At 42.3% G+C, this 11,398-nt stretch overlaps 1 protein-coding gene across 3 annotated transcripts in view; it reads right to left on the bottom strand.

The window, feature by feature from the left end:
• Positions 1-10,823, bottom strand: part of LOC139408555 (splicing regulatory glutamine/lysine-rich protein 1) — a 14,926-nt gene extending 4,103 nt beyond the window's left edge. Inside the window, exons 1-13 of one of the 3 annotated variants that reach the window (XM_071152590.1) lie at positions 10,549-10,784; positions 10,216-10,349; positions 8,540-9,327; positions 8,284-8,410; positions 7,775-7,905; positions 7,140-7,328; positions 6,483-6,661; positions 5,992-6,125; positions 5,583-5,697; positions 5,393-5,482; positions 4,870-5,010; positions 3,139-3,210; positions 2,800-2,926 (exon numbers count right to left, since the gene is read on the bottom strand). In XM_071152590.1, coding sequence (XP_071008691.1) covers positions 2,800-2,926; positions 3,139-3,210; positions 4,870-5,010; positions 5,393-5,482; positions 5,583-5,697; positions 5,992-6,125; positions 6,483-6,661; positions 7,140-7,328; positions 7,775-7,905; positions 8,284-8,314 — 1,209 coding nt within the window. In that variant the 5' untranslated portion in view covers positions 8,315-8,410; positions 8,540-9,327; positions 10,216-10,349; positions 10,549-10,784. Of the gene's footprint in view, positions 1-2,750; positions 2,927-3,138; positions 3,211-4,869; positions 5,011-5,392; positions 5,483-5,582; positions 5,698-5,991; positions 6,126-6,482; positions 6,662-7,139; positions 7,329-7,774; positions 7,906-8,283; positions 8,411-8,539; positions 9,328-10,215; positions 10,350-10,548 lie in introns of all 3 variants that reach the window. The other 2 variants (XM_071152588.1, XM_071152589.1) reach the window with 2 other exon arrangements.
• Positions 10,824-11,398: the final 575 nt, after the last annotated feature.

An 11,398-nucleotide genomic window follows, 5' to 3' on the forward strand; every position in this document is an offset into this window, starting at 1 on the left:
ATTGTCTTGGCTGTGTGTTTAGGGTCGTTGTCCTGTTGGTAGGTGAACCTTCAACTCAGTCTGAGGTCCTGAGTGCTCTGGAGCAGGGTTTCATCAAGGACCTCTGTACTTTGCTCCGTTCATCTTTAACTTGATCCAGACTAGTCACTCAGTCCCTGCCGCTGAAAAACATCCCCACACCATGATGCTGCCACCACCATGCTTCACCGTAGGGATGGTGCCAGGTTTCCTCCAGATATGACGCTTGGCATTCAGGCCAAAGACTTCAATCTTGGTTTCATCAGATCAGTGAATCTTGTTTCTCATGGTCTTGAGAGTCCTTTAGGAAAACTCCAAGCGGGCTGTCATGTGCTTTCTACTGATGAGTGGCTTCAGTATGGCCACTCTACCATAAAGGCCTGATTGGTGGAGTGCTGCAGAGATGGTGGTCCTTCTGGAAAGTTCTCCCATCTCCACAGAAGAACTCTAGAGCTCTGTCAGAGTGACCATCGGGTTCTTGGTCACCTCCCTGACCAACGCCCTTCTTCCCCAATTGCTCAGTTTGGCCGGGCGGCCAGCTCTTGGAAGAGTCTTGGTGATTCCAAACTTCTATTTAAGAATGACGGAGGCCACTGTCTTCTTGGGGACCTTCAATGCTGCAGAAACGGTCTGAATACTAACAGTACAAGTCAAAAGTTGACATCTACTCCTTCAAGGTTTTTTTCTTTATTTCTACACTGTATAATAATAGTGAAGACATCAAAACTATGAAATAACACCAATAGAATCATGTAGTATGCAAAAAGTTGCCACCCTTTGCCTTGACAGCTTTGCACAGTCTTGGCATTCTCTCAACCAGCTTCATGAGGTAGTCGTCTCGAATGCATTTCAATTAACAGGTGTGCCTTGTTAAAAGTTCATTTGTGGAATTCCTTAATGCGTTTGAGACAATCAGTTGTGTTGTGACATGGTAGGGGTGGGTATACAGAAGATAGCCCTATTTGGTAAAAGAGCAAGTCCATATTATGGCAAGAACAGCTCAAATAAGCAAAGAGAACAACAGTCCATCATTCATTCAAGACAGGAAGGTCAGTCAATCCAGAAAACAACTGGATTGACAATCCAGAAAATGTATTCATGTGCAGTCACAAAAACCATCAAGCGCTCTGATGAAACTGGCTCTCGTGAGGACCGCCACAGGTAAGGAAGACCCAGAGTTACCTCTGCTGCAGTTCATTAGAATTACCAGCCTAGGAAATTGCAGCCCAAATAAATGCTTCAGAGTTCAAGTAACAGACACATCAACTGTTCAGAAGAGACTGCATGAAATCAGGCTGCAAAGAAACCACTACTAAAGGACACCAATAAGAAGAGATTTGCTTGGGTCAAGATACACAAGCAATGGACATTAGGTGGAAATCTGTCCTTTGGTCTGATGAGTCCAAATTTGAAAATGTTGGTTCCAACCGCTGTGTCTTTGTGAGACGCAGAGTAGGTCAATGGAAGCACGGAGGAGGTGATGTGATGGCGCTTTGCTAGTGACACTGTCTGTGATTGTTTTCAACAGGTCAATGACCCAACACACCTCCAGGCTGTGTAAGAACTATTTGACCAAGAACGAGAGTGATGGAGTGCTGCATCAGATGACCTGGCTTCCACAATCACCTGACCTCAACCCAATTGAGATGGTTTGGGATGAGTTGGACTGCAGAGTGAAAGAAAAGCAGCCAATAAGTGCTCAGCATATGTGGGAACTCCTTCAAGACTGTTGGAAAGCATTCCAGGTGAAGCTGGTTGAGAGAATGCCAAGAGTGTGCAAAGCTGTCGTCAAGGCAAATGATGGCTACTTTGAAGAATCTCAAATGTAAAATATTTTGATTTGTTTAACACTATTTTGAAAAACCCTTGAATGAGTAAACGCATGACTGGTACTGTATGCAAAAAATGTAGGTTATTATTTGTAATAAATTTGCAAACAAAAAAAAATGTTTTCGTTTGTCATTATGGGATAATGTGTGTAGATTGATGAGGGAAAAAATTAATTTAATCAATTTTACAGTAAGACTGTAACGTAACAAAATGTGGAAAAAGTGAAGGGGTCTGAATACTTTCCGAATGAACTGTACAACCCAAATTGTCATGTAAAAACAGTGCAATCATTTGTCATAAAGAGTATAGAAAGAGCAGGAGTCATGGTAAAAACAACATTCTAGTGTGATTAAATCCTCAATTGTAATACAAATTTTGCAAAGAGTTACAGGATGGGGCAGTATGTGTAAAAGCTCTCTTGCCAAACTCAGTCCTTACCTTTCAGTTTGCCTCACCTCAGACTATTGATCGAGACTACTATATTGCACACCACATACTTTTTTTTGGTACTTCATACTTCAATTTAACACTAACAACTACAAAGGGATATTGCAGGAAAGAATGGGCGAGGCCCAAAATCTCAAAACTAGAATATAGCTATGCGCAACATTGTTCATACGACACACACACTGTACAAAACACTTGCAGTGGCATAGTTGAAAGTCGCCAAACAAAGTTTACTGTGAGGAACCCCTAGTAAGCTGTCTGCAGATTGTTATCAATTCTGAAGAGTGGAGTTTCACAGAGATTTGATCTTTAGTGCAGTGAGAAGTAGGCCAGTGTTTTTCCGAGACAGGCTTGACGACGTGCAGATATTATGCTAATTACAGTGATAAGGACATTACCCTAAAGGACAATGATTATAGACACAAATACAGTCAACTTCTGACAAGTGCACTTACGGTCAGGAGTGGATTCTGAAGTCAGCAACTATAGCATTAGTCTTCTCACCTTCATAGGTTTGGCCTTGAGCTCCATCTTCTCTTTATCTCTGCTGCTCTTCTTCCTGGAGTTGGAACTCTCCCTCTTTTCCCTGCTGCCATCCCTTGCTTTCTCCCTCTTCTCGTCTTTCCTCCCTCTGCAAATGTAAATGTCAACACAACCCTTAATGATCGACAGAGTAACGTCATCCAAAGTCTTGTTTGTGCAAATCTTCCAGAGACCACCATAATGCAAGATTTAAGTTACACATGGGTATCTCAAGTTAGGATTCCCACCCTATGGGCTTGGTTGTGGTGGTGCTGATTGTTGTGTTGAATGGTCCCGTTGTACTACATTGTTTTACTGTACCTCTTTGGTGAGGGAGACCTGGCTTTCCTTCTGGGACTCCTAGAACGATCCCTGCTCTTCCTTCTGTGGCCCCTGAAAATAATTTACACCAACATTTCTTAATATTAACTGGGAGTTTTTGTTAATATCGAGAGCTCTCAGACAGGCCTATGGATATTATTGTGTGTACATCAGTTCAGCCCTCATTTTATATAGTGTGTTAGCTGAACAAATAAGTATATTTTTGTTTCATCAACAGGCCCTACCCTAATTTAAGATGTGTGCTTAACTATAAATCAATTAGAAAGGATTTCAGCTTGATATACTATTTACACTCAGTGGTCAGTTTATTATGTACGCCTCCATAACAGCCTGAATTCTTCAGTGCGTGGATTCCACAAGGTGTGGCGTTAAAAACTTTGCTCTATTGGTATCAAGGGACCTAATGTGTGCCAGAAAAACATTCCCCACACCATTACACCACCGCCACCAGCCTGTACCATTGACACCATGCAGGATAGGGCCATGTACTTATGCTGCTTACACCAAATCCTGACTCTGCCATCAGCATGATGCAACAGGAACCGGGATTCTTCAGACCAGGCAAAGTTTTTCCACTCCTCAAATCTCAGGGTTGGTGAGCGCGTGCCCATAGCTGATAGGAGTGGAACCCTGTGTGGTCTGCTGCAATAGCCCATCAGTGATAAGGACTGACGAGTTCTGTTATTCGAGATGACGTTCTGCACACCACTGTTGTACTGCACCATTATTTGCCTATTTGAGGCCCGTTTGTTAGCTTGCACAATTCTTGCCATTCTCCTTCGACCTCTCATCAACGAGCTGGACTGCCGCTTACTGGACGTTTTTTGTTGTTGCATCATTTACAGTAAACACTTGACACTGAGTGCAGTTACACGCACACATTAATAGCCAGATGAATATAATAATTAGATTAAAACGTTTACATGCTTTGCAAGAATAACAATTTCCTAATAATTATGTTTACATGGACACTTCTGAGGAAGGCACAGTGATGCCGAAACGTTGGTAGATGCCCATTAAATTGCTGGGATATTACACATGGAGTGTGCGACTTTCATTATTTTGATAGTTTATTCACCGTTAGTCAGCACCTCCACACAAACTATTATTCTGGGTGTGTGCAAGCTCATGTTTTTGTTATCTACATGGACACATCTGAAATCAGGCTACCTGATGGCACTCTGGACACATCTGAAATCAGGCTACCTGATGGCACTCTGAAAATGCAGAAAATCACCAAGCAAAACAAACGTTCTACCAAGGTCAACATTTTATTTTTGGGAAGGATATTTGATTCTTAGTTCGAACATAAGAAGTTTGTATGCGAAAACAACTTCTACATTCAGTTGTTCTGAACACACTTTACTCGTGCTAAAGATGGAGGCTGGTTCGGCTGCTGCTAGCACATGTACAGATTAAATACACAGCTGGAACGCCGATTAACGTGTTTACATGTCCTTTTCACGCACTGGGGTGAAAAGCTCAGGAGGCTGGTATTTTGAGATACCGGAACCAGTGGAAGCAGTGCGCCCATTCTAACGTTCAATCGAACAGTTACAATGCCCGTCTGCCTGCTTTATATAACAAGCCAGGGCCACATGACTCACTGTCTGTAGAAGCTAACCATTTTTTTGTGAAAGGGGTGGTGTACCTAATAAACTGACCACTGAGTACATTCAGGAAGCATGTATAGTATGGTGTTCTGCTGACCTGCTCGTGCTCCTGGACCTTTGGGATGCACTGTAGCTTTTTGGAGGTGTTTTAGCCTTTTTCTCCTTCTGCCTCCTATCCTCTATAACCCGAGATATATCCTTTCCTCTCGTCCTCTGCTCCCTCTCTTTCCGCCTGTCCCTGCAGTACACAAGAAAGTGTGTCACTCCTTTCCTAGATGCCTTTGATCTGCAAGCTGGTACAAACCATGACAGAGAGACTGGAGCCTAGTGATTCAATGAGTAAACTCAACATCATACTGGCACTGCTGCTAAAACACAGTCCTCTAAGTATTTACCAAATGTTGGGTCCTGGCTTAAAGCTAAAGAAACAAAGAATGCACACCATTTAAGGTGATGTGCAGACTAACAAAATAAACTATACACATTTAAACTATACCATTTTTTTGAACGAACGCCATCCTCATGACTAAAGATTTCCTAACAGCTTTATTTGATTTACAAAAGCCTTTAGGCTTATCTCAAGGTAAAATAGTTGGAACAACAGACTGCTGTAGTTCTACCGTGATCTGGAGCGCGAAAGTCTCTTGTGGATCCCCCGAGAGACGTGGGACTCGCTGACCTTGGGCCGTGACCTCTGAGAGAGCCTGCTTCTGGAGACGAGAAAGCAAAAAAGGGGAGAATTTATATTATTAGACCAAACCAAGTTCACTTTATTTGCCTGTGAGAGGAATTCTCAATCCCGGACCGTACCTGTGCCTAGAATGGGACCGCTTCCTCCTCGTTCTCGAGCGGGAATGCGATCGTGACCGTGTTCTGGATCTCCTGGAACGTCGGGAGTGACTGGATGAGCGTTTCTTCACCTCCTCTGTAACAGGAAGTGATTGGTCAGACTAATCATACCAATCTGTCTGTGAAAGACATCCTTAGATGTTGAAACGTCACTCCTGTATCTATTCATATACCTGTAGTTCCATCTGCAGTAAAGCCTGAGCATTTTTATTGCTGACTAAATCTGTGCCTGCCTTTGAGTTGTGCTTTTAAATAAATCCAATTTAGGATGCATTTGGCTCGGGCATAATCCTTTTCATACCATCCAACCATTTTCACACGAAAAAAGCTACAAGGGTACCCGTGAGGATGAGAGTGCTTGACCTCTGACCTGGCTCTACTATGATGGCGGCAATGGTGGACTGGGCCTCTCTGACCCTCTTCATTACATCCTCCAGCTCCTTGGCTGCAGCCTGAGGGGTCAGCTCTGGGGGCTTCACAATGGCGTTGTTGGAATGATTAATCCTGACCAAAACACAACGTTATATCACATTAACGCAACTTAGTGAACATCAAGTCACAACACAGAAAGGCAAATCACCACAGACATGGAAAACAATTCACTTAAGAGGCGTAAGACTTTGAATTGCTACGTTTGTCGATTCCAAAGACAGCACAGTATTGAGCAACGTGCGGTAGTACTACCACAAAAAATGTCAACTGGTCATTTAATTTGAATTTGGAGAGAAGCACAATCATCACAATCAATATTCAATAACAGTGAACAGGGTAACACATAGGTGTATCTCCACTAATAATATTTTGAGACGAGATACACAACATATAACATTTTCTATAGAATAAAAACGTTATGAGACTTACTTCAAGGGTCTGTCTCCGAACATGACTCCGTTAAAGGTCAGCGCTCTGGACACTGAATCCTGGTCGGCAAACTCCACGAAGGCGAAGCGTGTGGGCTGCGTCTCGTCCCCCGCCATGCGCACAAACTTTACGTCGCCCACCTGCTTAAAGAATTCCAGCAGCTGCTCTGCAGTAGTGGTCTACGGAGGGAGAAGAGAGCACATTTTAACATTAATGCAATAAGATACAGGTATAGGATCTTAATGTGATCACCATTTTATTGATGAGAATTTGTAGTGTATTCAATGTTAAAAAAGGCTTCTAAAGCCTTAAAAACGTCAGACTTGATTTGCCCTAATGTAAAATTGATCAACCCCTAAAACAATATCCATGAATTATAATCCATATAATAATTCTAATTTCCTGTTGCAGCAGAATAATTTTCCTACGGTAGCAAACTGGCTCAAATTAAGATCTTACATCTGTAACCGTCATAAGATTATGGCATCATCCTATGACAGATGATAACCCTTAATATAACAGAGAAAGAGCTTCATCCAAGTGCTATAACCTAACTTGACTTTTGAGCTTAAATCATGCATTCATGTCAATGGGAAATATATATGAAAATGTGAATAGCTGTCACAGAACTTCAGTTACTCTTAGGGTCCCTGTTACCTGCGAGTTGAGGTTGCCAACGTAGACAGTCCTTCTGATCTCGTTCACCTTGGAGGGATCCACGTTCCCCATGAGGGGGGGCTGGGCGGAGGACGACACCCCACCTGCTCCAGTCACAGCCAGGGCCGACACTGCAGGGTCCAGGGCAGCTGGCAATGCCGCCAGGCTCACAATAGGGACGCTCAGCTGCTGCAGTAACACAAACAGAGCAAGGTTTACTAGGCAGATGGAGAGGTGGAATAAAGATTGAGAGATTTTCAGGTAAGATGTACCGCACATAGAAACAGTTTGATGATATCTTTAAGTTTGATTGCCATTTGTTCCCTTCTGAAAATAAAAGGCCCAAATGTTGCACAGGTGCTGTAGAGCTTAATAAATATGTCTGTGGTAAAGCAATACACCTCCTACTGATCAAAAATTTTATAGCACAGTGTTTCTCATCTTTTTTGTACCAGAGGCTTGGCAAGCTATGGCACTTCTTGGAAGACTACTTATATTAAAACTAACACTTGAGAACTGACTAAATATTTGTCACAACTATTATGTGGGACGAGTCAGCAACATCCCAGAGACCAAAGTCGGCCTGTGGACTGGAAATTGAGCACCCTGGTACGGTCTATTAATCCCAAACTCACAGTCTGTATGGGGGCCGAGGTGGGAAGGGGCAGCAGGCCGGCGCCTGGCATCAGGCTGGGTACAGCAGGAACAGCAGGGGGGGCAGCAGGTGCCAAGAGAGACAAGGCCTTGGCTTCTTCTGGGATCTTCCCTGTGGGACAAGGCGAGGAGTTAGAGCAGGTCATGGCAGGAAACAACCCTTCTGCGTCCTCTATGACTGCAGTATTATAGCCCCAGTATTCTAGAGAGAGAGAGAACATTCCTTCTTCATACAAAGACCTAGCTCTATTGGCTAGTTACTGAGGAGTCTAAGAGCCGATGCTAAAAAAAGGTTGAGCATCCACAGTGAGGTTTCCCTCTACTTCTCAAATTTACTGTAATAAGTCAGTCATTTAGCATTCAGGCTATGAACAGACAAAAACGTTAACATGACTTTTTCCTCACAAACGAAAGGGAAATCCTGATTTTTGTCCTCTTTTTTTCATAGATTCAAAAAATAATGCAGAGAACACTTTGAGGTATGGGTCACCTGTACTGGAAACATATTGGTCATGAACCATACGATAGCAAGCATGGGCGCTTTTCCCGTAGGGCGATCGTTTCGCAGTGTTGGAAAGGAGTGCAACACAAGACAACCGTTCATGATGGCTGCATCACTAATAGCACACAGAACATCAGATACAGAAAAGAAGAACATTTTTTAAGAATCTTGAGAAATTCCCAAACGTTAACCAAAACTTAAAACCTAAAAACAACGGATTTGAAATCTTTCACTTTCTTATTACTGGTTCAATCTGCCGTTCCTGAATGGAAGAGGGGAAGGGCGCAGTGGGTCTTTCAATTCATCTAGTGGCTTTGTTTTTGAGAAGAAAAAAAACAATTACAATAATTTAAGGCTTAAGGGCAAAAGCAATAAAAAGTCCATGTAATCAAATTCTTATACTATCAGTATAAGCATTATGTTACCAATGTAAAATGTAAAGGTTCTATTCTATTATACTACTTATAAGTTAATGATACTTTCTCCTAGTGAGTTTAAGGTTTAGATGAGCCCTATATTTGAAATCCTAACCATAGACCAAGAGCAGGAGACAAAGAAAGTAAAATGTGTTAGTCATCTTCATGGCAGCCCATGTGTGATACACATTCCACCTGGGTGCCATGGCAACCTGGACAGAACTCAATCACAGACTGGAAGGAGAGAGAGAGAATGAGCAAAAGAATGAAAGAGAAGAGGTGAGAGAAAGAGAGAGGAAAAAAGAAAAACCCAAAATAATAAACGGAAAAACATGTGCTAGGAATAATGCAATAGTGTAGCTAGAGTCTAGAGGGAGCAGACAAGGCAAGGGACAACATGTGAAAGTAAAAACTAAAAGAAACCAACCAAAAAAAAGAAAGAAAAGAAAGATAAATAAAAAGAGACAAGGTGTCCATCTTGGAAGGTTCAGCGGGCTTATTCTCCTTGGTCACATTCCCCCCTTGAAGGCAGCGGTGGCCCCAGCGGGGATAGTGGCTTGGAAAACAATGCCTGACTCAGGCTAGTGTAGTGTAACAGCTGGGCCAGTCTAGTCATCTGATATGCACACATAATCACACAGAAAAAACATACAAAACCAAATTAATAAACTCAGTAGCCATCCAGCACTAAGTTAACGTGGACAAAAAAGCATTTCAAGTGAGAGAATCGGTTAGATAAGGTGAGACCACTTTTTTCTCTTTTTTTTTTGAGAAGCTATACGCTAAATAATGGAACAAGAAGGTTCTAGAAGACAGGGAGATTAAGCAAAAAAAAATAAAAAAAAATTTAAAAAATCCAACAAAATAAAGAGAGAAAAGAAGTAGTTAATTATTTATTATGTTATTCTACCATCCTTGAAATCACCTCCATATCACTATGCATTATACCCATAACAATCACGTCAACCTTTGTCATGAACATCAGAATCCGAGTCAAGTGTTATTTCGCAAGAATGTGGATGATGTATTGCCAGACCAGCATAAACTGTCATTGAATACAGTGAGGTGGTACTAGTCTATGATGTTACTCTAAGTGTCTACTCCTGCTACTACAATGTGCCTTCCATGGTCCGTGCAAATGATCATGTTATTTTCATATTGTGTATAGCCCCATGACAAAACACACTGCTTTTATCTAGCTAGTTGTGACAGGTGCTTAGGATTAATTGAGTGCTCATTGTGGATTAGGCCATCTTGGATCTGGGATACAGTGCAAGTGTGAAAGTGCATTTGTGTTCATGTGTATTCCTAATGGAAACCAACACAGCAAAACACTGGAAAGAAACACTTGCATGTACCTGCTATTTGAATGTAGGATACTTAACGTTAGAATTTCAGCGGTTTCACGAACCAATAGACAACACAATTTCACAGGAAGTGTGTTGACTACACAAAACACTCATTATGTCAACATCATCACTTGAATGAGTTTGGGCATACTCACCTTCTGCACATGGGACTACGATCAAAGCTCTGTCAATAAATACAGTGTTGGTTAAATGTTGCGCCACGCCAACACTGGAAGGCTCTCGATACTTTATGTAACATACTTTGGACGAGAAGGGGAGTGGTGCATTGCTGTAAGAGAACACAGACATATATTAGAAATTACATGGATGTTGAATGAACACAGTTTACAAGTCAACGTTAGCTATACATGCCTATCTATCTACATTAAGTAAACTCCGGTAGCTAGCTGCACCAATGGTAAACGTGCGGAGTAGGCCCTTGATCCTGGGTGTTTCTTTATTAGGCATGCCGAATTGATAGCGCTTACTCCGGGGGGTAAAGACGTAACTCCTCGACGTCCCCAAGAAAGCCGAAGAGAGTGCGCATCTGCTCACTACTCACGGCAGACGACAGATTGGTGATTTGAATGACAGCGGTGCCTGGAATTCCACTCATTTTTCGAAATGCTTCCTCTTGAAAATGTACAGGAAATCGTATTTTATGACTATCCGAACGTTAATTCTAGAAAACGGTTACAGGGGCAGCAAAGACAGTACCACAGACAGAACAGTGAACCAGACGTTTCACCGGATGTATAAATCTGAAGCATCCGGTTGGCGTGTCCCACTCACAACCAAATATGGTGGTGAGGGGAAGCGGCTGTGGGGAAGTGGCGGCTGTGAGAGAAGATGGAGCGAGAAGGATTTTGGACGATAGTCTGCTAATTTTCTCATCAATGAAACATTTGAGTTTAATACTGTTAAGAAAACTACAATCTGTTACGAAGTGGATTACGTTTTGTAGACTTTACCCTTTGCGGGTAAAGTTTCCCCCCAAAATGGCGTTGTTTAAAAGGAGTGCAAGGGCCAAATTAGCAATTGCACACACGCACTTCACAGAGTAGGCGTTCCCTAACGGAAATATGCAAACACGTGTTAGAACGGGCCAATATAATCTCCCTAGCTCGTGCTTGGTTCTGCCCACTTCCTTGTTTGTTCGGCCCACTGTGATTAATTTGCTCCCATTGGAATCGACATGCTATGGTCAATCTTGGGTTAGTTTAGCAAATCTTTGACAGTAATGCTGAAAGATCTTGACGTCTCCACCGATTGCTGTGCGAACAGCGCCTTCATGTGTAAAGGATGTCTCACATCAAGGGTCTTTCTTCAATTAGATTT

Source organism: Oncorhynchus clarkii, chromosome 5 (assembly GCF_045791955.1).
Source record: "Oncorhynchus clarkii lewisi isolate Uvic-CL-2024 chromosome 5, UVic_Ocla_1.0, whole genome shotgun sequence".
In the NCBI taxonomy this organism is placed as follows: domain Eukaryota; kingdom Metazoa; phylum Chordata; class Actinopteri; order Salmoniformes; family Salmonidae; genus Oncorhynchus; species Oncorhynchus clarkii.